General features: G+C 38.1%; 1 protein-coding gene across 1 annotated transcript; it reads right to left on the bottom strand.

Moving 5' to 3' along the window:
- Window positions 1-966: 966 nt before the first annotated feature.
- On the bottom strand, window positions 967-9,342 carry LOC145773975 (mite allergen Der f 3-like). Its single transcript, XM_082585103.1, has 6 exons — window positions 9,217-9,342; window positions 3,746-3,899; window positions 3,424-3,547; window positions 2,405-2,559; window positions 1,443-1,550; window positions 967-1,121 (listed from the first exon to the last, which is right to left on the bottom strand). Exons 1-6 carry the CDS (start codon window positions 9,273-9,275, stop codon window positions 1,068-1,070), a joined length of 654 nt encoding a protein of 217 aa, XP_082441229.1. The 5' UTR covers window positions 9,276-9,342; the 3' UTR covers window positions 967-1,067.
- Window positions 9,343-23,980: the final 14,638 nt, after the last annotated feature.

Here is a 23,980-nt window from a genome sequence, read left to right on the forward strand (position 1 = left end):
ACAAAGCTGCAGTCTACTCAATGCATTGATCATGGAAATGAAAACTCAACTTGTGCGTGCCTAACGTCTTTTGTTTGTTTGTTTATCTTTATCCTGCATTGCGGGAAAGCGGACCTGAGCCCTATGCATCGGTGTACGCCTTCCGACATACACCTGACCCACGCTGCAGCCGACAGCAATGTCTGTTTCCGGTTGTCTACTATACTTATGACTTAAATTTGGTACTACCCATTACTCGAAATCGATCACTGGGTAGAGGCAATTATCGTAAAGTTTCTTGCCTAGAGAAGCAACAGCAAGTGCGGGTGGCTGGAGTCGAACATATTTCCACGTGCTCGTAATGAACGTAGGTGAAAGTTTTGTAGTTAAACTCCATAGTTCTTTGTATTGTTGTTGAGTCAGACGATATGAAGTCCTGAAAGATTGTGGTCAAAGTCTGAAGCTTTTAATCCCAATGCACAACGCATGGTTTGGGAAAACATTTCAAATACCGTCACTAAAAATAAGGCCTATTCTACTAGACTATTAAGGCCTATTATATCCTACTAGTGGGCTTCGAGGGAGGGGGACGGCGCTCACAGGCCCTGACTACACTCAATCACTTGTTTAACTAACTGGCCAACTTGGAGAAATGTGAATGCGGCGCGGTGATCTAAAAATTCAGAATGACTCATCATGAAACTAAAGCAATGACTTAATTCCTCTAAAAAACGAAGAACCTCGCGAAACCCTTTAAACTCACCGAACCCACTACATGTTTTGTGAAACCCTAGAGTTCCGCGAAACCCCGGTTGAAGAGCACTGATTTATGTGACAATTTACACCTGTGACCTTGCTATATCTACCATTCGTTCATGAACAATGCACCGCATCTTCACAACTGCATTCACTCCCAAGGATTCACAGTCTGCAATGAATTTAATTTAAAAAAAAACAGACTTGGCATGTATCAAGTGCTGACGGGCGATATTTGTCTTCAGTTTCCACGATTTTAGGTCGAAAGTACCATCACGGATACCATCAACTTGTAGATTTTCCCGATTCTGGCCAGAAGCAAGAAATCTTTGTTACTCGTCGTGGTTTTCCGTAATCTTTTTGATCCAAGGAATATAATGCGGAACCTAAGAAAAACATAGAAAAACACTTTACTTTCTATTAAAAATGAACCTTTAATATATCTGGTATCAGTTCAGTTTGTTTTTATTTCTGACCATCACAACGAAAAAAACAATATATGACAAACATAGCAGAGGTCTAGAAAAAGGTAGAAGTGACAAAACGCGATCTTTATAACGTGCATGATACCAAAACAGGACAATCAGTTTAAAATATGGCACAGTCGCAACACCTGGAATAATATAATAACCTTGATAATAAGGCATCTTATTAACTTTTCAAGTCCTTATTTTCAAGCAGTAAACCATGTAGCCTTCTGTACTTACATATGTGTATACTCCAGGGTAACCGGGCTGAGCACAGTCAATTCCCCAGGAAACGACACCAATTTGTTCAAAAGTGTCGACATCTACCAAAGGTCCACCGCTGTCGCCCTAAATGAATTTTTGATCCGTCATGGATTGCGCATTTTTTTGCAAGTGCACTCTCATCTATGTTTTTAAATTACGCACAAAAAATAATAATTTTCCAACTAAGGCTTTGATTCAGTTTATTTCAATTCTTTTTCTTTGTCGGAACGCAAGCAAACGATATTGTGAAAATAAAATATAGCAATCGGCATTGAAGTAAAATACAAATATATAGATTTTGTAAGAATAATGGTAGCCAACCGTAGCGTATTAACGAAACGAAAACAAAACTTAAACTTTTATCAATAGGCTATATCCAAACTTCAAAAATAAGGATTCACAAACTTTCCCCTATAATTTATCGCAAGCAAACTTCCTAAAGATAAATTTATCTTTTTCATCTTTTTGTCGCTCTCTTCTCTCAACAGCTTGATTCACTAAAAATGATACCTCTTGCTTTGAATGTATGGTAGCTTACAGTATGCAATCTGGCGAAAGTAAATTCAAGACGAAGATTTTTCAGTCCGGTAGGTTAAACACAAATGTAATTGTGTAGCTACTAAAGGTAAATGTGAGTCCCAAGCATCGGGGAATGAGAAGATAAGGTTCTCATTGTACCAAGCCATTGGCGCTAACGAGACTAGGGTGGCCAGCAGTTCCTTTCTCTCGGCCGCATTTTCTTCAGCAACTACGCCTACCCAATTTATTACCCAATTGTTTTTCAACAACCAGCTTAAGCTGGGAGTCGAACCAGGATTGCATAATTAGAAGGCGAGCGCCTCACTCGCTGCGCCATTCCACCGCCAGTAGCTACTTTTATGTTACGTTTATTGTTTGTTAGTTATGATCATAAAAATTTTAGTTAAGTAATAACTCACAGAGCAAGAATCTTGTCCGCCTTCTTCGAGGTACCCAGCACAGACCACCCCCTGGGGAAGGGGTGCATATGAACGATAGGCATTATTACAGTCTGCTCTTAACACCATTGGCACGTAGACTTGCTGCAACCCGTCTGGAAAGGAGGGGGTGAATCCTGACAACATAAATAGAAAAACATTTATCCTAGCCTACTTCTTGTACCAAGGAGAACCACCGCAAAGGATAAGTTTTGGTTCAAGGCAATTTCTAGTTCAAGATACAGTGCAACTACCTAAGTTGTGACATCAATAATTAAGTGTGTTGGGTAAATCTTTATTGGTCGCACTCAAAACGCCGCTTCTGAATTTTTATTCTAATAGTGTCACTTTAAGGAAAAGATTATCAAAACAAATAGGATCACTGAGGCTGCGATTGTGAAGTTTGGTGATGCCTACATGAATGGCGTTTGCCAGGAAATGCAAATAAATAAATTGGTCCAATCTTTTACGTTCGAATTCGGTCCAAACCAAAATCAAGAACGTCCAGTTGGACCAAAATCGGAAAGTTTTTTTGATACTGAAATTGACCTAAAAATGTTTTACTCTTTTTTATTTTTGAGTGTGTCAAACTCTCAATGCCTAGACAACTTCCGAGGCGAAGTCTGATTAGAAATTTTAATGTAAACTCTATAAATTCAATCGCAGGCCTGACCCCGAACGTCCAGTTTGGGTAACAACACTTTAGTCTTTTAAACTTTAGCGCATATTCGAATGTGGATAGCACTTGATTCAAAGCAAGGGTTCTTATTTTTAATCTTGGGTAAGTCGAAACCTTAGCTACAAAAAGCGTAGATTTCTTTTAGAAAAAACATATTGAAAAGTAAGTGCCCAAAATCTAACCCTAAACAAGATGATTTGGGTAAAATATTTTTTAGATAGCCTTTAAGGGATAAACTAAAAGGTTTCAAATCTCAGATTTGGATGGTTGCGAGGTTGAAGCTGCATAGGTAGAGGATAAAATTAAAAGACAGGCCACTTACCACCTGATAAAGATCCCCACCCGGTCACAAGCAACTTTTTGCCTACAGTGAACTTGTCTGCATCACTTGCTTCTGGAAGACAGGTTGGCTTGATGAAGCTTGTAAAGTTAAGGGGTGTTGTCATCTGAAATAGCAAAGTTCTTGATGGAAACAACTTACATGTAATGTACCTGAGTATTTAGCAATCTGCTAAAAAGGCAGTGAAAAGTCAATGAATTTCGTAAAGACTACCAGGATAGTTCTAGTCTCATGAGCAACTAGCAATATAGAATTTTGACGATACAACACGGATTTTACTGGATGCAAAACTTTCACTGGTTACCTTCAACAAAGCGATATCATTTTCCAAGGTTGATGTATTGTACTCCTCGTGGACGTAAAGAGCTTTGAAGAAAACGGTCTTTTGATGAGGATCTGGATTATCAAATGAAAAGCTTCCAACAACTCCCTTGTAATCGGCAAAGGTTCTGCCTTTTCTGAAACACGACCGTAAATATTTCTTCATGTAATAATTGTAATTGAGACTTTTTGTTGTTGTGTAATTGTAATTTCAAGAAAATTGGTTCCATTTACTATTACATAAGATAAATTAAATGCATAATATGAATAATTTTGTGCTTTTGTTGAACCACTAGTTGGGGCTCAAAGGAACTTCTACATTGCAATCTAAATTTTATCAAATGCAATTATTCTAGTTGTGTTACGTAAAATCAAGCTGTAAAACATCAATAAACAGATTGAAACATTTAATTTTTTTAAATAAAACTTGCAATTAATTATATTTGGAAGTAATTGTAATTTAATTTGACTATTTCAGAACAATGTAATTGTAATGTAATTAAATTTCTGATTGTGTAGCCTAATTGTGATTGCACGTAAAGCGTTTGAACCGAAAACTATGCAATTGATCTAACTCTACACCACACACGTCAAGAACAACAATGTTACGGCCAAGAGCAAGCAGTTAATCCGACGCATGTTGAGAGTTTGAAAATTCAAGTTGCTCATTGATATTTATTACTCCAGACCATAACGTAACGTACAATATAGACCGAGAGCCTACGACAGAAGATTTCACCCCATAAGGTACAAAAGGTTTGAGCCCTTGAAGTTACTGGGGTCAACCATGTCACTCACAAAAAGTATGGAAGATTGACCGCACCGGGTGGATCTGGACCCTAGAGCCCCCTAAAAAGCCCAAAAAGGGGGTTAATTTCACCCCATAAGGTACATGGACCAAACTTGGTGAAAACGAAGTTCTATGTCAGGACATCACAAAAATATCAAATCTAACAATATTTTCGAGTGGAAAGGTGATGTAAGACTCCCCCCAAAGTGACCCCCCAGGGGGTTAATTTCACCCCATAAGGTACATGGACCAAAGTTGGTCAAAACGAAGTCTTATGTCAGGACATCACAAAAATATCAAATCTAACAATATTTTCGGGTGGAAAGGTGATGTAAGATGCCTTCAAAGTGACTTCCCTTAATGTGACCCCCTCGGAAGGTTTATTCCACCCCATAAGGTACATGGACCAAACTTGGTCAAAATGAAGTCTTATGTCAGGACATCACAAAAATATCAAATCTAACAATATTTTCGGGTGGAAAGGTGATGTAAGATGCCTTCAAAGTGACTTCCCTTAATGTGACCCCCTCGGAAGGTTTATTCCACCCCATAAGGTACATGGACCAAACTTGGTCAAAATGAAGTCTTATGTCAGGACATCACAAAAATATCAAATCTAACAATATTTTCGGGTGGAAAGGTGATGTAAGATGCCTTCAAAGTGACTTCCCTTAATGTGACCCCCTCGGAAGGTTTATTCCACCCCGTAAAGTACATGGACCAAACTTGGTCAAAACGAAGTCTTATGTCAGGACATCACAAAAATATCAAATCTAACAATATTTTCGGGTGGAAAGGTGATGTAAGATGTCATCAAAGTGACCCCCAGAGGGTTTATTTCACCATAGAGTACATGGACCAAACGTGGTCAAAACGAAGTCTTCTAGGGCACCACAAAATATCAAATCTAACAATACTCTCAGTTGGAAAGGTGATAAAAGACCTACCCAAAAGTGAATCTCCTCCTATAGTTTAATTTACTTCATCCCTTTCTCGAACCAACCTTGGTGTAACGAAAGTGCTATGCCAGGATAGTACGAATGGATTAAATTTAAAAATATTTTTATATAGGTTTTGATGAAATACATTCACAAGCTGTCCCATGATGCATGAAATGGAACTATAGCCTACTTTACAAAAAGTTTTTGTATAAATCATATTAAGTCAATCGAAAAAAGGCAACAGGACATGACAATACATGGCTTTGTAACACCAAAAAACAGAAAGTACGTAAGAAGCATATAGGCTACAGTAGCCAGAAAATTGATCCAAGATCTTGATACCACCACTAAATGTGGACTTAATCGAACAACTGACTATCCAAATCAAAACGTTTCGAAATGAATCATTTGGAACGTTAATTTAGGCAGTAATGAACATTTTCCAGCTGCTACAATAAATAACCCAATAAACCCAATGTAGTAAATTTTTGTTTAATGCCATTTGCTTCATGTCTCCAATCAGTTATTGTAACTGTTCATTCATAAACAGAGATTGTTTGTGTAAATGTAAACGGTAACTCAATTGGTTAGCGCGTCACTTCTGGAACGAAGAAGCTTCAAGATCAATAGCGGCGCTGGTTCGACTCTCGGGGTGTGCGCTTGAGCAACGCACGTTAAGGGCTGCTCTCCATTCAGCGGCATCTAATGGATGGAATAATTCCCCGACAACAAGCCTTCAACAATCGGAAACTTTACTCTGTCAATCTCGGTGACCGGGCCTGCGCCAGTGATTCAAAGCCTCTACAAGTATGCGAAACTGCCAGGATTAAGCTCTGCAAGAAGCTTTCCCAGTCCGAGGATAAAGATTCAATCAATCAATCAATCACTGGTGTCGCTTTTACTTTCTTCGTCTTATTCTTCAGATTCATACAATTCTCCTGTTATATACAGAGAAATAAAGACTGTACGAAACAATTGCTATTATGCACTACAGATATGCGTAACATACAATAGTAATTTTATTATCTTTTACAGACGTCTATTTTTCTTCGAATAATGCAACATTGCAACTTACTATTAACTGGAAAAAGTTCAACATTTATTTGTTATTTAGTGCACCCAGGCATTTTTCTCAAGATTGCAGAAACTATTGGTTATAGGTTCCTAAAACGAAACTTTACAGCCAGTTATTGGCTAATGTTTACAGTAAGAAAGTAAACGACTGATAGACCAGGAGAAAGTTTTATATTTATAAAGGGTAACCCAAGCGACATCCAATGCTGTTTACCTTCTTCTTGACTTTCCTGGATGAGATCAGATTCCACGCAGAGACATCTAAAGATGCTTTATACCTTTACCTTCAAACCACACCACTTTATAAGAACCTCCTTCTTCTTTCCAGCCATACTCTAGCAGCAACGTTGCTGCTTGTTCACTTCTAGTTGAAGATAACCACCATCTTGTGATGAGATGTGTGCGCCTTGTCTTCTGGAGAAGTACTCGTAAACAAAGTGGTAGAGTACTACTATCTACAGTAGCTTCTGGTATGCATGATATCCTTTCATTTTCTTTTTTGGGTTTGTAGCCGTCTAAAAACATTTGTAAACGGACTTCGTTGACATAATTAATTTTCTTGTTTTTGTACATGTTACACACAAAGTTCTCTATGGCGATGATAGTGTCTTCACTAATTTCTTTGTCGTGTCCGAGTTGGCTAAAAGCTGCCTGCGCTTCGTGGTTTCCTTGGAGTAATTTCAGCGGCCGCACTTTCCCTTTCCTGCTAAATGACGAGGTGTAATCAGAATCTGTAAAGGCATGATATGCAGGTAAACACTTGCAAATCGTCACTCCAAGTGCGGTAGGCCTATGCAGCTGGTTGATGTTGATGTACCGCTGCGTGTTATTGCTTTGCAAGCCAGCTTCTATCCATATCTTTAATGAAGGATCAAAAGTTCCATAGCAACCTAAGCCAATTACAAGACAGTCAGTGTCAGACGTGCGGATAACCACATTGCTTGGGGCTGGTACATCGCAGACAGCTTGCTTTATCTCTGTATATAACAGGAGAATTGTATGAATCTGAAGAATAAGATGAAGAAAGTGAAAGCGACAGCAGTGACAATGAAGAATAAAGAAACGACCGTTTACATTTACACAAACAATCTCTGTTTATGAATGAACAGTTACGATAACTGATTGGAGACGAAGCAAATGGCATTAAATAAAAACTTACTGCATTGGGTTTATTAGGTTATTTATTGTAGCAGCTGGAAAATGTTCATTACTGCCTAAATTAACGTTCCAAATGATTCATTTCGAAACGTTTTGATTTGGATAGTCAGTTGTTCGATTAAGTCCACATTTAGTGGTGGTATCAAGATCTTGGATCAATTTTCTGGCTACTGTAGCCTATATGCTTCTTGTGTACTTTCTGTTTTTGGTGTTACAAAGCCATGTATTGTCATGTCCTGTTGCCTTTTTTCGATTGACTTAATATGATTTATACAAAAACTTTTTGTAAAGTAGGCTATAGTTCCATTTCATGCATCATGGGACAGCTTGTGAATGTATTTCATCAAAACCTATATAAAAATATTTTTAAATTTAATCCATTCGTACTGTCCTGGCATAGCACTTTCGTTACACCAAGGTTGGTTCGAGAAAGGGATGAAGTAAATTAAACTATAGGAGGAGATTCACTTTTGGGTAGGTCTTTTATCACCTTTCCAACTGAGAGTATTGTTAGATTTGATATTTTGTGGTGCCCTAGAAGACTTCGTTTTGACCACGTTTGGTCCATGTACTCTATGGTGAAATAAACCCTCTGGGGGTCACTTTGATGACATCTTACACCACCTTTCCACCCGAAAATATTGTTAGATTTGATATTTTTGTGATGTCCTGACATAAGACTTCGTTTTGACCAAGTTTGGTCCATGTACTTTATGGGGTGAAATACACCTTCCGAGGGGGTCACATTAAGGAAAGTCACTTTGAAGTCATCTTACACCACCTTTCCACCCGAAAATATTGTTAGATTTGATATTTTTGTGATGTCCTGACATAAGACTTCATTTTGACCAAGTTTGGTCCATGTACCTTATGGGGTGGAATAAACCTTCCGAGGGGGTCACATTAAGGGAAGTCACTTTGAAGGCATCTTACATCACCTTTCCACCCGAAAATATTGTTAGATTTGATATTTTTGTGATGTCCTGACATAAGACTTCGTTTTGACCAACTTTGGTCCATGTACCTTATGGGGTGAAATTAACCCTCTGGGGGGTCACTTTGGGGGGAGTCTTACATCACCTTTCCACTCGAAAATATTGTTAGATTTGATATTTTTGTGATGTCCTGACATAGAACTTCGTTTTCACCAAGTTTGGTCCATGTACCTTATGGGGTGAAATTAACCCCCTTTTTGGGCTTTTTAGGGGGCTCTAGGGTCCAGATCCACCCGGTGCGGTCAATCTTCCATACTTTTTGTGAGTGACATGGTTGACCCCAGTAACTTCAAGGGGTCAAACCTTTTGTACCTTATGGGGTGAAATCTTCTGTCGTAGGCTCCCAGACTAATAGCTTACGCTTAGAAGTTTATTCTCAAAGATAAAGAGGTTTAATAGGACTGCAGGGTTTGCAAGCTTTTTCGTGTTTACATACACATTGTTTGAAGTCTTTGTTATTTGTTTAAAGTCTTTCTTCACAAAGTAGGATACTTACTTAATGCAATGGGCTGCAGTCATTATCCAATCCTTGCTTATGATGGAGCCTCCACACATCCGTATGTTCACTACATGGTTCACTTGCAAAGATACTTGCCATGGTATGCTTCCATTCGCAGCATCTTCACCTAAAAAAACGAAGTGACCATAAACATCAGGAAAACATCTTATTGGAGGAATCACGAAAGGTTGGGAAGAGATTGGAAAATATCAATGTTGCATGGAACAAAAGCTTGGAATTGGATAATTTTTAGGTTATAATAATTTTCACCAAAAATCGAGCCCCGCAAGGAAACCTGGGTTTTCGAACAAACTGCGGAAACGTGAAATATTTACTGTAGTTGCAAGGTGTTATGCCCCGGTAGCCTACAGGTAACAATGCCATAAGCGATTTTTGAACAATGTAGCCTATTCCTGGCATTTGTAGGCTATTCCAAAAAAAGTGGCAACAACAACTTTAAGTAGGCTAAACGAACGTATCGGGTTAACTTAGCTTATATACTGTACATACAGCCTTCCAAAAAGATTTCAATGCTGGAAAACTGTCTCCAAAAAGACTCAATCAACCCACCTCCAACAATCCTCATGATGCTTGGCGATTGAGGAGGTAAAATGTTGACGTCTGGATGGCCACACTGTGGTATGGGTTCAGGGGTCGTAGTTGGAATGGTTGTTGGTGGGATGGTTGTTGACGGGATGGTTGTTGAAGTAGATGCTGTAGATGAGGGAATTATTTCCACTACTAAATAAATTTTGTTTTCATAAACTATGTAGCAGCAGAAAGTTAAAGTTTTTTGTCGTTGTCATCTTGTCAAATGTAGCTACCCTTTCATATCCAAATGTATATCAACAACCAAAAATAGATTTAGTCCGGCAAGTAGGCTGTTTATTTAAGTTAAAATAGTCAATGAATAGTAAGATTGTCATTTAACAGGCCAGTAGGCTAAATCGTTTTGAAACTTATGTGTTAATGTTTATAAAGCAATTCGGAAATGTGCTAGGCATATTTAATTTTTAATACAAGCGTCAGACATCGCTTGTAGCTTTTGATTTGACAACAACAGAGTTAGCCTACACTTGAAGTTTGCTATAAAAAATAAAATAAAAACAAAAATGTCCTGTAGATGATAGATTGTTGAGTAATTGTCACTCTGACCTTCCGGTATTCGAAAAAGTGAGAATTAGGTTTAGTGTATGCAAACGTTCAACAGGTCCACCTGGTTGTAAATAATTTTTCTAGGTATTTTTTAACTCTGTGGTAGCCTAAAAAGTCAATGTACTTCATGCACTTTGCGACTTCTAAAGCGTTTTTACTGGATCTCTGGTAGTCTATTGAAGGCCCTTAGGACACCTTGTTTAATCTCTCCGCTTAGCCTACTTTCGATGGTTAAAGATTGAGTGAACGTGAAGACAAGAAAGCCAACCTTCGCGTCTTCCTTTCAGGGTGTTTAGTGTCTTGCCAAAAATATAGTCCTATCGATGGACATCCAACCAAGTTTTATCCGAGCCGCATGCTTTCATCACGCAGCAACGCACCCGACAGCATTTACCATCATTTTTTGTAACAGATAAATCACAGAACCATTGGGCTACAGTACCCATTAAGATTTTCTTTGCAGCTCAAAAAGCTCTGCGCTAAAACCCTTGCATTTAGTAAATCATTGTTTCCTTGATCTCGTTTTGTCGCTTCCACCTTTTCTCTAGACCCCAGCTACATTATTGCCAGCGAAAGTTTTGTTTTCATGGTCGGAAATCATGAAACTGAACTTCTCTAAAGTGGTAGAAAGAGCACATCTTCCAAAATAAAACAAAAGCAACGTAATATTTACTTTGGGTTTGTCCACACGGAATGAGATGGCAGATCCTGGCTTCCACTTGATCACCGTAGCAACCACCTTGGGTAATGCTTCCACCGTGACAGTTGCGGACCCGATATCGATATCCTTCATCACAACCCACAGAACAGTCGGACCAGTCGCTCCAAGTGTTCCAGTAGACATCTTGAAAGTAATACGTCATAACGGCATGTTTGTCACAAACGCTTTTTCAAAAAATGTCACAAGCACTTTTCAGCTTCTGCTGATAAACCTTGTTCCAGAAGATAGCTTTTAAAGGAAAGTAAGGCAATGACTGTGACGTAGGCTACATACTTCGCAGTCAATGTAACTTAGTTAAAGCTCTATCGAAAGCTATTCAAATCAATTTATTTTGTTTTACCAACTCCACATATAAACAAACAAGCAGAGTAATTAAAATTGTGAAAACAAAGCATTGTAACTTACAGGTTGTTGGTTAGATTATGACGCAATCAGGATGGTAGCGAAAGACCTCAAGCGATCATCTAATCAGCCGCCACCCCCATAACAATAAATCTAACTAATTAAAAAACTCAAAAATCTGGCAACACTGAATCTGTAGTCGGAGTCAATCATTAGCCAGTCATAAAACCGAGGAGTCGGAGTCGTATAATTTTTGCCCGACTCCATAGCCCTGGGCCTACGTTGTACTGTATGATGCTGTCACAAACAATATACGTAAAGTAAAACAATTGTTGATATTGTGCCACAACAAGGGCACGCAAAAAGTCTAACCTTCTTCGCTGGGGCAAATCTGAACATCGCAGAAACTTCGTTTGTTTCTCTTCGGGTTGACAAAGCACCAAGGGCCCCCAGGGTTGCCATCTGGATTTCGACAAAAATTTCTACTCAGTCCTGAAGTGGGATAATTTCCCGTGCGACTGAAAAATAAACAGATTTTTTTTTAAAGTATTTAATTTAAAGATTCTTAATTCGTTGCCTCAAAAAAAAAATAATGCTTGTTTTTATAAAGCGCTGTATCTATCGCAGAGTGCGTTACTCCTCAGCGCTTTACAAAGCAGACAGTGTCAATGCAGCAGCATAGAGACGCAACTGAGTACATTATTACCCGAATCCATTCCATTGCCCACTGCCCAGTGCCAAGCAGTAATTAGATTCAGTACCCAGTGATGTACGCGCATACGAAAAATATTGACGCCGTCAGCGTAAACGCAAACGTTCGAAAAACCATACGCCGTATGCGTCAACGTGACTTGTAAAAAAGTTGGCGGCGTCAGCGCATACACTAGCGTAAACTCATTTTGTTTGCTAGGTGCCAAACATTCACACGGTATAAACCACTCGAAACAAACAAGTTTTATTTTGAATTTCCACGAAGATACACAAGCATCTGAAAGTGTTCATCTGACATTTTGCTGTGTTTTGGTTCCAATATGTCTTTGCCCATTGAAAACATTCTTTCAACTGCAGCGCTGGAAGGTATTGGCGTGTTGTAGCGAAAAAATACATTAAAAAGTATGCGTTGACGCTATACGCTAGAAAACAGCGAAAACTTTACGGCGTAGCCTCAAGCGTAAACTATCCAAAAAAATGTGGCCGTAAGCGTTAGCGTAAACAAAAAGTCTATGCCGCAAGTATGCGGCGTAGAATTTGCGGCGTATACGTACATCTCTGTCAGTACCATTTTTAAAAAGTCTTTGGTATGACCCGACAGGGTATCGAACCCATGCCTACCGATTCAAAGGCGGACGCACTAACCCCTAAATCATCGGCTCGGTCTTGTTCCGCAAATATGCAGTGAGTTTTTCTTCCACAAGTTTCCACTTTTGTTTTCCTTAATTTACTTTCACCTACGTAGGCTGACCACTGAATCTACATCGTATGCATGTCTTAAACTATTGTGGTGTTGCCACCTTTTCTTTTGTTGGTTTTGTTTCCGCACTTTGTTTTTTAACTTCATCATTTATTGTTGCATCCCAACAAAAATAGACAAATTGAATTGAATCGTTTCATTTTTATTACTTGTTTGTTGTCATGTTGTTATTATATAACTTTCAGTTCAAAAAATTTTTCACTTGCAATTTTTCTCTCTTTGTTTTTTGTTCTAAAATAAAACAAATTCTAATTAAAGTGTTGCGACCGTGCCATATTTTAAACTGATTGTCCTGTTGTGGTATCATGCACGTTATAACGTCCTCTTTTTGTCGCTTCTACCTTTTTCTAGACCTCTGGTATGTTTGGCATAATAAATGTTGTTTTTCTTTGTGATGGTCAGAAATAAAAACAAACTGAACTGAAAACAAAAATGATCGCAGTCGCTTGCCTTACTTGGATACCATTTAGACATTTATTTGATGAGTATTGTATGACCTGAAAATCCAAATGTAAAGACCTACCTTGTCTTTGAAGCCCAACTCAAAATAAGCTATTGCTTTAGAACAAAGTCACTATCTAATCCATTTCAATACACTTTTCGGTTACTCGCCCGGCTCAAGATCACGCAAAGCTGGTTCGACTCTCGAGGTGTGCGCTTGAGCAACACATTTCAGGACTGGTCTCCATTCAGCGGCACCTAGTGAATAGAATAATTCCCCGGCAACAACACTCCAACAATCGGAAAACTTCACTCTGTTAATCTCGACAACCGGCGAAACTACCAGGAATAACCTATCTCGACTTTATCAATCCGAGGATAAAGATTCAAAAGCAAACAAAACAAACAATATTCGATACAATTTCGATACAACCTAAACGTGATTCATCTACTTACAATGGTGAATTGTAATGGTTCCAGAAGAAGCATCTCTTTCCTTCTATTGGAGTGTTGACATCTCCTCTATAGCCCTGGGGGTCATTTGGATCATAACACTTTTGCCCGGCATCTGAAATACATTATATAAATCCTGGTGGTTGGTTTAGTCAGTCATACCGAACATCCCGGTAAATTTTTTTTTTTGCATAAGTTTTTGTAAATAAAAAATCCATTTTTCAAACTCTTTCCAACAAACTGAAAAAAACGTGGAAAATAAAAAGAGATGATCATGAACACAAAATAAAGCTTTCTGATATCCATCGTAACAACTTTAAAATCTTGGAAATCTCAAACATTTTCATAATTTTGTTTTAGTAAAACTACAGCAAGTGCGGATATCTTGAAGAGAAATTGTCTTGAATCGTAGCTACACTTAGGCTACTAAGGCTGTATTCCTCGAGCAGCATTACATTTTCAAAAATTATACAGTATTACAGTGGTATTCTCATTTCTTATTGGACATGATATGGAAACAGCAGGGCATGACGTAACCACTGCCGCGGAAAGATAAATGCAAAAAATCTAAACCTTTAATTAATTTATATTTTTTTCGTTAGACAACAATATTCTACATCATATTTGCATCCAACTTTGACAGGTAGGCTCTTTACAGTTGCGATACTTTCTTGACATTTCTTTTACTTGTTACATCGCTGTTTAACGCGGTGATTGAAGAAACACTCATCAAGGTTAAGAGCATGTAGCTGTTGTTTGCAATGCACTTAAAGGCATGTCTGATGGGTGGACACGAAGATTGGATTCCTTGCCTTTCCATCCAGTTAATCTAAATTTTCAACTGCTGGGTTTAAGCTTGGATAGGACAAAAAACATTTGTAGTTTGAACGACTTACATAGTGGACACGTCTGCACATTGCAAGACACAGTCGTATGAGAAGGCCCATCACAGACTTCTTCTCTTGAGAGAGCGGTTCCGGTTGGAAGGATGCATTGCCTGACTTTGTGGCGAGTTCCGTAACCACAAGGTTGGCTGCAAGCTGAGACAGCCCAGTTTGACCAACCTAAAAAAATGCAGATCTATCAAACCCTGGCATTCTACCTGAAATTGACACTTTTGACGAAATGATCTTTTATTTTTGTATGCCAACTGCTAAGTTAACGAACTTTGTTTTAGTAATACTTCAACTATAATAGGGAAGTCCATTCTTTAAAAAATTCTGATTAGAGATTAGGTTGTTGTGCAAATGCCAACATTTGATTAACCCAAATTAGCTGTAGGCTACTGGACTACTCCAACTAACTTCGAAATCCGCAGTAAAAAGCAATAACTGATTTCATATTAAAGGAAACTGTTTAGGCTACAACGAAGTCAGCAAAACCACAATACCTCCTTCACATTTGTTGGAGGTGCATTCAACGTATTCGTAATTGTACCCGGAGCACTTGTCTGACTCACATTCTCGGTATCTGCATCATTTATTTGAACAGGTGAAAGGCCATAGGCTACGTAAGATTGAATCTCTTCTGCTTAGTAGACTAAACAAGGTCGCAGAGAACATGAACCTTGTTTGATTGATGTTATAAGTTTTCTGTAGCGTGTAAGCATATGCAGGGACTATACATGAAATATTGCACATGAGCAGACCCTAGCACTCACCCCGTGTATAGACTAACTGTCCTAGTTTGTGTATCTACTTGGTTTCTTGGAAATCATTAAAAAAAAATACCGGAAGGATTTGTTACAGGTTCTACGAAACGTCTTGAAGGTGTTGTATGACTAATACATTGTAACTGACCTGTATTTATGCCCATTACCACAGTCAACATCGCAGGCTCTATAATCTCCCCACTGGCCCCAAGTTCCATTTACTACTCCTCTCTCCAGCCCTGATATGAAAGTATAAAGTACGGTAAGTATCTTATTAGCGTAAAAAAGTTAAAGTTTAGGGTAAGGATCACAATAGTTTTAATAAAAGTGTGATAAATTCCAACATAGGTTAGCCTACTGTACGCTACATAATGTTAACTTACAGTTGGCTAGTTTACTGTAAAAGATGAGTTTACTGAGACCATAAGAGAAATTAATACCAAAGGCTAGATGATACGTTTGTAAAAACCACCAACACATGAAACAGCTAAACCACAACATTACCTTCTGCACAAGGAGGACCCTCACAGGGTGTAGCTTCGCATGATTTTCCAGCGCAATGATCAAGAAGACATTCTCTGTATCTAAATACAAATAAACAAAATTATATTACAGCAACGGTGGAAGATGTAAATTTTAGACCAGGCCAATGAATACAAAAAATCATGCATCAAAATAATTAACTATTTAGAATAAACCCGGATAGAAATTGCTCTGTTGATTGCAAAACTATGTAGTTGTTGTAGTAGACTGCGTTTCGGCAAAGGATCTTTTTACTACGGTTTTTTAATGTAGCCTACAGTAGGCTACTAAGTGAAATTTAAGCAAAAGCTTTAAAATCTATAAATTTGTTTCTCTGAGCGCCACGAGTAACTTCATAGCCTACTGCCAATATGATGAGAGCACCTTCAGTAGCTGCTCGAAACAAAACTACTTCGAAATATTTCAGGTCATATTATCCAATTTTTTGTCATTAAAGAAAATCTATATTCTAGAGATTGAAATAAAAAGCAATAGCAATTTGCAAGCCGGGTCGCTCGCAGCCTACATAGGCTATGTAATAATGATTACTAACACATTGAGCTTATGTGCCCACAACGAAAAAGACAGTAGGCTACAAGCTACGATAAGCAATATTCCCGCACGTCAAGAAACAGGAAAACTTATTGAGCGTTTTGGAATGAGTTTTTAATATGCTCGAAAGCGGACCTCAAGATGAACTACAATCCTACTTATGACATCGACATCTTCATTTACTTTGAATACGACAAAAACTAACTGCCATTGTAGCCTACCTAAAAGAGAGTCCTTTCCCGCATACGGCGTCGCATTGATGGTAACTCCCCCACTCCCCCCACATGCGTGGATCTCTTCTCTCTTCTGTTGAGTAAAAGAAATTGAGGAGTTATTTAAATGCTTTTGAATTTCTGCGTCATAGTTTCATATCCTTTCACTTCATACTTTTACTTTTTTAACCCTGACCCAACAACAGAAAGTGAAAGATGTGGAGACAACTTAATACCATAAGAAGTAGTTTTCTTAGCCATGAGGCCCAGTAGCTTTGACAGGTGGTTGAGGGGTAGGCTACTTTACTTTTATTGTAGACCCGGGCCAGGATGATTTGGGGTCTTAAACTTTTCCAGGGGTACTGTAGCCTAATATTCAGGGGGACATTAAACCATCAGGTAGAAGCGATAATATTTCTGATGAACATTCAAACTTTTTAGTATTTTTTTGATATGATGCGTTCACATGAACCCATTTAATTGTTCAAAAAAAATTCTACTTTTTGTGGGGCAACCACCATAACCATTAATTATTTCTTGGATGATTTTATTAGCTAATGTGTTTCTCCAAAATTGTTTTTTCTTTAAAGAACTGGTTTGGCTTTTTTGATGCGTCCGAATTTAGAAACCCGGAAATTTCATTGGTACCAGACTTAGATTATTCTCCTAAACGCCATGAAAAGGCCCGGTGTCCGACAAATTGTTCGTAAGCAAATTGTTCGTAAAGCAATTGTTCGTAAGCAATTGTTCGTAAAACATTTGTTCGTAAAATTAATTCTTCGTGAAAGAATTCTTCCTAAAGCATTTTTTCGTGCATGCAGTTAAAATTTGATGTAATACGAAGAAATGCTTTACGAAGAATTGTTTTACGGATTTAATTTCACGAAAAACAGTTTACGAACAATTGTTTTACGAACAATTGCTTACGAACAATTGCTTTACGAACAATTGCTTACGAACAATTTGCCTATAACCATAAGGCCCCATACATCCTGCGTACCCTACTAGGTAAGATCAGAACTTGGTGGCATATGCCTACAAGAAGTTTTTAAACTAAATTGACAAAACAGTGGAAAAAGGTGGAATGCTACTGACTGTCCGATTAATTCAAAGTATTGGACTTCTACCCAGAAAGGCATGAAGCATTGCTAAGAAACAAACTGAAGACAAACGATAAGTAGAGGCGGGGGTAAATTTTAATTTTAACTTTAGTCTTGAATTTAGAATGCAACAGGATGTTCTAAAACCTCTGGAAAATATTTTTTGAAATTTCCGTCCAAACCAAGTCCCTAACGATAACATAGATATAATAGGTCTAGCCTAAGCAGCCTTTTCTCTCACATTAGAAATAGCCTACTTTTGAGCCCAAAATAATTTTTCTTACCGTCGGATTTTCCGTGAAAATATTTATGTGGAATTTGTTTTAAAGGCTACACCTGTTTAATCATGTTATATGGTGTATCGTGAAATTACGTTTTAGACACTGTGAAAAGTTTAATGACAAGATCCGTTGTAGGCCATGTCCAGGAGGCGAAATTTTTTTCCCACGAACTTTCTGTCTCATTTGCATATTTCTGTAAGTACAGCCATTAGGTCTACTGGTTACCGCGCGGCGCGCGTAACTGTCTTTTACCGATTTTCGCCCTCACAACAGCCGATACTCACGCTCCATCAGGTCCAAATCTAAACATTGCACCTTACAAAAACGTAGCCTAGAGACACACCTAGCCTAGTCAAGTTTAAAAAATTTGAGAAAAGAAATTGATTCTGGTCACTTAAAAGTAAGATTTTCCGAATTGACTAAGAATTAACCCTAACCCATTAACCCTAACCTTACTTTTTTTGAAAAGCTTTGTGCACCGCAAAATTAATGTAAAGAAAAAAAAATTGACTTCGATGGGCGTCGAACCGATGTCACGAATATAAGGCAAAATACGAAACCACTGAACCAAACACGCCAAAGAAAAATATTTGCATTCACACAGTATAAATACAAACTCTTTGCGAAGTAACAAAAGAGTTTGTGGAAATTTCGCGTCCACGAGTAGACCTAATGTGTGTAAATTAGTAATGGTTGCTACTATTGCTAAAACAGATAGTGATGGCAATCGTTTAATTGTCATTGTGAAACAAATCAAATGTGCATCTATGGCTATAGGGTCAAGGATAGTCAATATCCATGGCCAGTGATGTACGCGCATACGAAAAATATTGACGCCGTCAGCGTAAACGCAAACGTTCGAAAAACCATACGCCGTATGCGTCAACGTGACTTGTAAAAAAGTTGGCGGCGTCAGCGCATACACTAGCGTAAACTCATTTTGTTTGCTAGGTGCCAAACATTCACACGGTACTATAAACCACTCGAAACAAACAAGTTTTATTTTGAATTTCCACGAAGTAACACAAGCATCTGAAAGTGTTCATCTGACATTTTGCTGCATTTTGGTTCCAATATGTCTTTGCCCATTGAAAACATTCTTTCAACTGCAGCGCTGGAAGGTATTGGCGTGTTGTAGCAAAAAAAATACATTAAAAAGTATGCGTTGACGCTATGCGCTAGAAAACAGCGAAAACTTTACGGCGTAGCCTCAAGCGCAAGCTATCTAAAAAAAATGTGGCCGCAAGCGTTAGCGTAAACAAAAAGTCTACGCTGCAAGTCTGCGGCGTAGAATTTGCGGCGTATACGTACATCTCTGTCCATGGCTGCCTGAGCTATAGATATAGGGCAGGCCTAAAGCTCTCCATTCGCTTATGGGTCAAAAAACAATTGGGAAGAACAAGGTAGGTTTCAAGAAAAAACAGTTTTTCAGTCATTAATGCTGCCTTTTCTTGCCTGGAGTGTAATGCCGTGTATTATAAAGGAATTTAAGGAAAGATCTTCTGAAAGTTCTCTTCAGGATAAGCGCATTGGCTGCTGTCCTTTTGATAGAGCTTTCTCAACAACCACCTTGCGTCGACAAGCATTCATTACAACAACTTGTTATTGAGAAGCATCTTGAACAGCAGTTGTCAGCGTGAGGTTTTTGATTGGTTGTTGCAGCAGAAGCATATCAAAGGCAAGTCAATTTACGTGAATGAACTGAAACCAGCAGATAAAATAGACAATAGATTAAAGAAATTAGCGAAGAATCTCAGAATGAGGCTTAAATCAAAAATGTAGAGTAAATTTTGCAGACAAAAGCCAAAAACGTTTTATCAGTTAAATCAGTTATCATAACAAAACAAGCTAATAACAACTTTGTTTTTTTGAAAAGTAGTTTTTAGGGATAGGTTTTGGTCTATTTACGGCGGCTCAAATACAACCAGCTTCATACAAACTGTTTGCATTAATTTCACGCTTTTGCGCATGCGCGTAGTCATGCGCACAAATTGAAATGACCACTTTTCGTGTCTTACGATAAAACCAAAATCAGTAAAATGTTTGCGGCAGTCTTGCAACATATTTTATGTGTTTTAATACAGTAGCAAATAAAATTAAAACTTTAAATGCCATAAACAAAAAGTGACCTCCATAGAATATTATAGGCAAGTAACAGCAAAAAGTAATCTTCAGAGTGGGGGTGGGGTTGGACGGAAATTTCAAAAAAATTTTCAGAGGTCTTAGATTCCTCTGTAGTATTCTAAAACCAGGGCTAAAGTTGAATTTGAAAAAAAGACCGATAAACCTCTTCCCCTCCCCCCTCTTACGATAAAACTTATTTAGTTGCAAAAAGTATCGTAATAAATTAATAAATCAAATCTATCGCAAAGCTTTTGCCGCACAAGTAGGCTACGTACATTTGGCTATCAGTAGCCTACGTTTTTTTTATGATTCAAGTAGAGGTTAACCGCATTTAAAGATAAAATTAAAGTCTTGAGCTTCAACTAGATTTAAAGTTGCACACGTTGAGCACAGGGCAACACTGCATAAGGGTCATGGTAGTTTTCAACAGAAATGTGTTACATCATGCTTCCGACATAATAACAAAATGCTCACCAGAAGAAATTGAAACTGTCAAGATGGATTGAACAGACAGAAGGAATGTAATTATATTCAGGAGATTATAAATACAAAATCCATTCATCGTCAAACCTTTCTTCTTTAACCTTAAAGATGCATGAAGAAAAAGTTAGTAGAATCTAACCATTGAATTGAAATGTGAACCTTGCTGGTTAGAGTCAGATTTCAAAGTAAACCAAGTCTTTTTTTTCTAGAATATGATGACGGTGATGATGAATAATGTGTAGGTGTAGCCAGTGCCGGTCTTAGGGTATTTCGGGTCCTTTGTGGAATATGCTTTGCGGCCCCAATGACAATTATCCAAATCATCGAATTCAGTAGCGTAGCTAGGTATTTTGAAAGGGGAGGGGGGTTAACGGCCGGCGGGCGAGACCCCCAGAGGGAGGGGGTCTGGGGGCCTCCCGCAGAAATTTTTGAAAAATTACTTTGAATTTGGTGCATTTTGAGAGCATGTTCAACAAACATTTGGGTATGAATATTCCTGTAAAATGGTGCTGTCCGGTGGCATATCAAAAGGATAAGATCATGTTTTCTTTGGTATTTTTCGGAAATAAAGCTGATCGAGTCTCTATGTTTTCTGCATTTTCTAAGTAAATTGCGGGCCCCCTAATTTGCGGGCCCTGTGCGATCGCACGGTTTGCACACCCCAAAGACCGGCACTGGGCGTAGCCTACATTAATCCGACCTTGCAAATACACCGTAAATAGTTGCTTTTCTGTGTCTTAGGAGGATGACCAGGGGGGCGATCACCTCAATCAATAGCCTGACAGATTCTCCTTTATGACAGAAGCGAGATGGCCCAGGGCGTGGATGTTGCTAAATAGCATCTAGACTGGGAGCCAAACGATGCAGTGCAAGATGAGACCTGAAAGGATTGCCACATTGGCAGCTTTTAATCAGCGTGCATTAACGAATTCTTAGGTTAAAATGTGGAATTGTCGCAATACCTTATGCTATGGCAATCATTATGTTGTTGAAACAAAATTAGCCCAAAATGCAAAATCATCAACAAGATTTCAAAAAAGTTGCATTTTCAAACTGAATGTTTTGTAAATAAGCTACTGCAAATTGATAAAACAGAGTTTTTTTAACTACGGTATTTTGAATGTTAAAATTTTTTTAAAAAACGCCAAAAATATGTCAAAATGCCAAGCTCAAAATAGCCTGCCACAGGTATAACAAACGCAAATTTTTCTAATTTTGCGTTAAAACTGCCAATATGCCAATCCTTTTCAGGCCTCATCTTACACGGCTGCGTTTTGCTTCCAGTCCAGATGCTATCATAGCGACGTTCACGCCCAGGGTCACAGCTCGTGAGATTATGATAATAATTAATCGCTTGCATAGAAACGACACAAACGTTCACTGTCAAATCTAATTAACAAAACACATTGACCAACTAGCTACTTGTATTGTATCATCAAGTTTGCTTATTGCTTAATTTTTAATTACAGTGGTTCTTTTCAATAAAGACCAATTGAATATCATAAGGTCTTTTAGCACTGTCCTTTTTTAGCCAATTTGCTGCTTCTAGAAATGTTACTCCTTTATAAGAATAAGAGACAAACTTTTCCTGACTTTCCAAATTAAGGAAAATATCACAATATAAAAGCTTCAAATAGATATCAAAAATCCTTAGGCTTTTCCACAGGCTTGCGTTGCTGAAAGCAACTTTATGGCTATACCAACCAGCTGATGATTTATCTTTATTTTATACAGATGAAAGTAGGTCACGTGATTAGGAAACTGAGGCGATTGCTTGTAAAACATCACCATCACCTACTTCTGCTATCCTCGCACCTTTTATTATTCTGCTTGTTGGTTATGATATGCAATTCTTACGAAGAAGAGTTGGGATAAAGGAAAAATATTATCATCATCATCATCGTGTGCCGTCGGGCCGAAGGCTTCATTTGCCTCAACACGACATGTTTCTCCGACATTATTTTGCTTTATGGAAAAGCCTTAAATAAGGAAAAGTGGTTTGAAATTAATTCTAATTTATTTCTGCAACGGTGTTATAAAATTTAAATCATTTTCTGACTAGGGTGTCAATGCTGGAAAAGTTTATTATCTTTCCATGCTCAAGTAAGAGTCAAAAATCAGTCAGAATGGATCCAAATGATAGCCTAGGTTTTAACGGGTGTTCATTGTTCAGTGAACACCTTAAAATATCTGCAATATAGGCCTATGCTAGTGAAGCCTACGACCTCATACAAAAAAGAAAGATCTTTTAATAACCTAATTAAAGCATCGGAATTGTAAATTTTAAGGTCATATATTACATAACCATGTTTGTAAAATTAGGATATTCTGTTGTAATATTTCACACGGTCCCTCGTGCAATTTTGATCTCCTCTGTCCATTAGCTTGATTGCCCGTTTGTTAAGTTATTTATGACGTAAGATATAGCCTACTGATGAAGATTTCAAATCGTTTTTGTATTATTTGCTTTGCGCAATAATTGAGGTCGGAAGTTGCAAAATTTTTCTCTTGATTTATGTCACTCAACAAGCAGAATCACAGTTTTTGTTGATTTAACGTATACAGACAATGAATCAATGAAATTATGAGGAATTTTTCTTGCTGAAAAACAATTGCGTTCGTCATCGTTGTTCCACATTAACAAACATGCCGTTTGCGTTGTTTTTGCATCTAATAACACTGAAATTATGTTGGAACAAAGAACTTGTTTCAATGCTTGCCTTGCTGTAGCTTTAAAAACTTAATTTACTCGGTATCTTTCAGTGCGACAATTCATCGCTAAAAACGACGTTCTTGGAGTACAGGCTTTGGCAATATACCTTCCATGTAAAGCAGTTACCAGCTCAGTGGCCGAGTGGTTATCGCCTTCTGCTTGGGCCGTTGAGAAGACAATTTGGGCCCGGTACCAAAGATCTTCACACCCCAAATCAAGACACCTCTAAGAAAAAAGCACTAAAACAATATGCGGTCGTTTCTTCAAGTTTCTCGGCCTCTTGGAAAGGTTTAAGGGTGCTTAAAGTTATCCCGATTTTAGATCCAAAAGTATGGACACGCCTGTTTAGTGTTTACGCCACTGCCTTCGGCTCTGATGCTGGTAGATCTGAGATCGATTCAAGTCGGATCAAACCGTAGAGTTTAAAAACGGGACCGATTATGTTTTTTCTTGCATTACGTGGTGAGGAAAAGTGGGATAATAACGAAATGACATTGTAAACCTGACATAAAGCTAAGTTATGCATAGCCTACTATACAT

The sequence above is a fragment of the Aplidium turbinatum genome, chromosome 7, assembly GCF_918807975.1.
Source record: "Aplidium turbinatum chromosome 7, kaAplTurb1.1, whole genome shotgun sequence".
NCBI classification, from domain to species: Eukaryota; Metazoa; Chordata; class Ascidiacea; order Aplousobranchia; family Polyclinidae; genus Aplidium; species Aplidium turbinatum.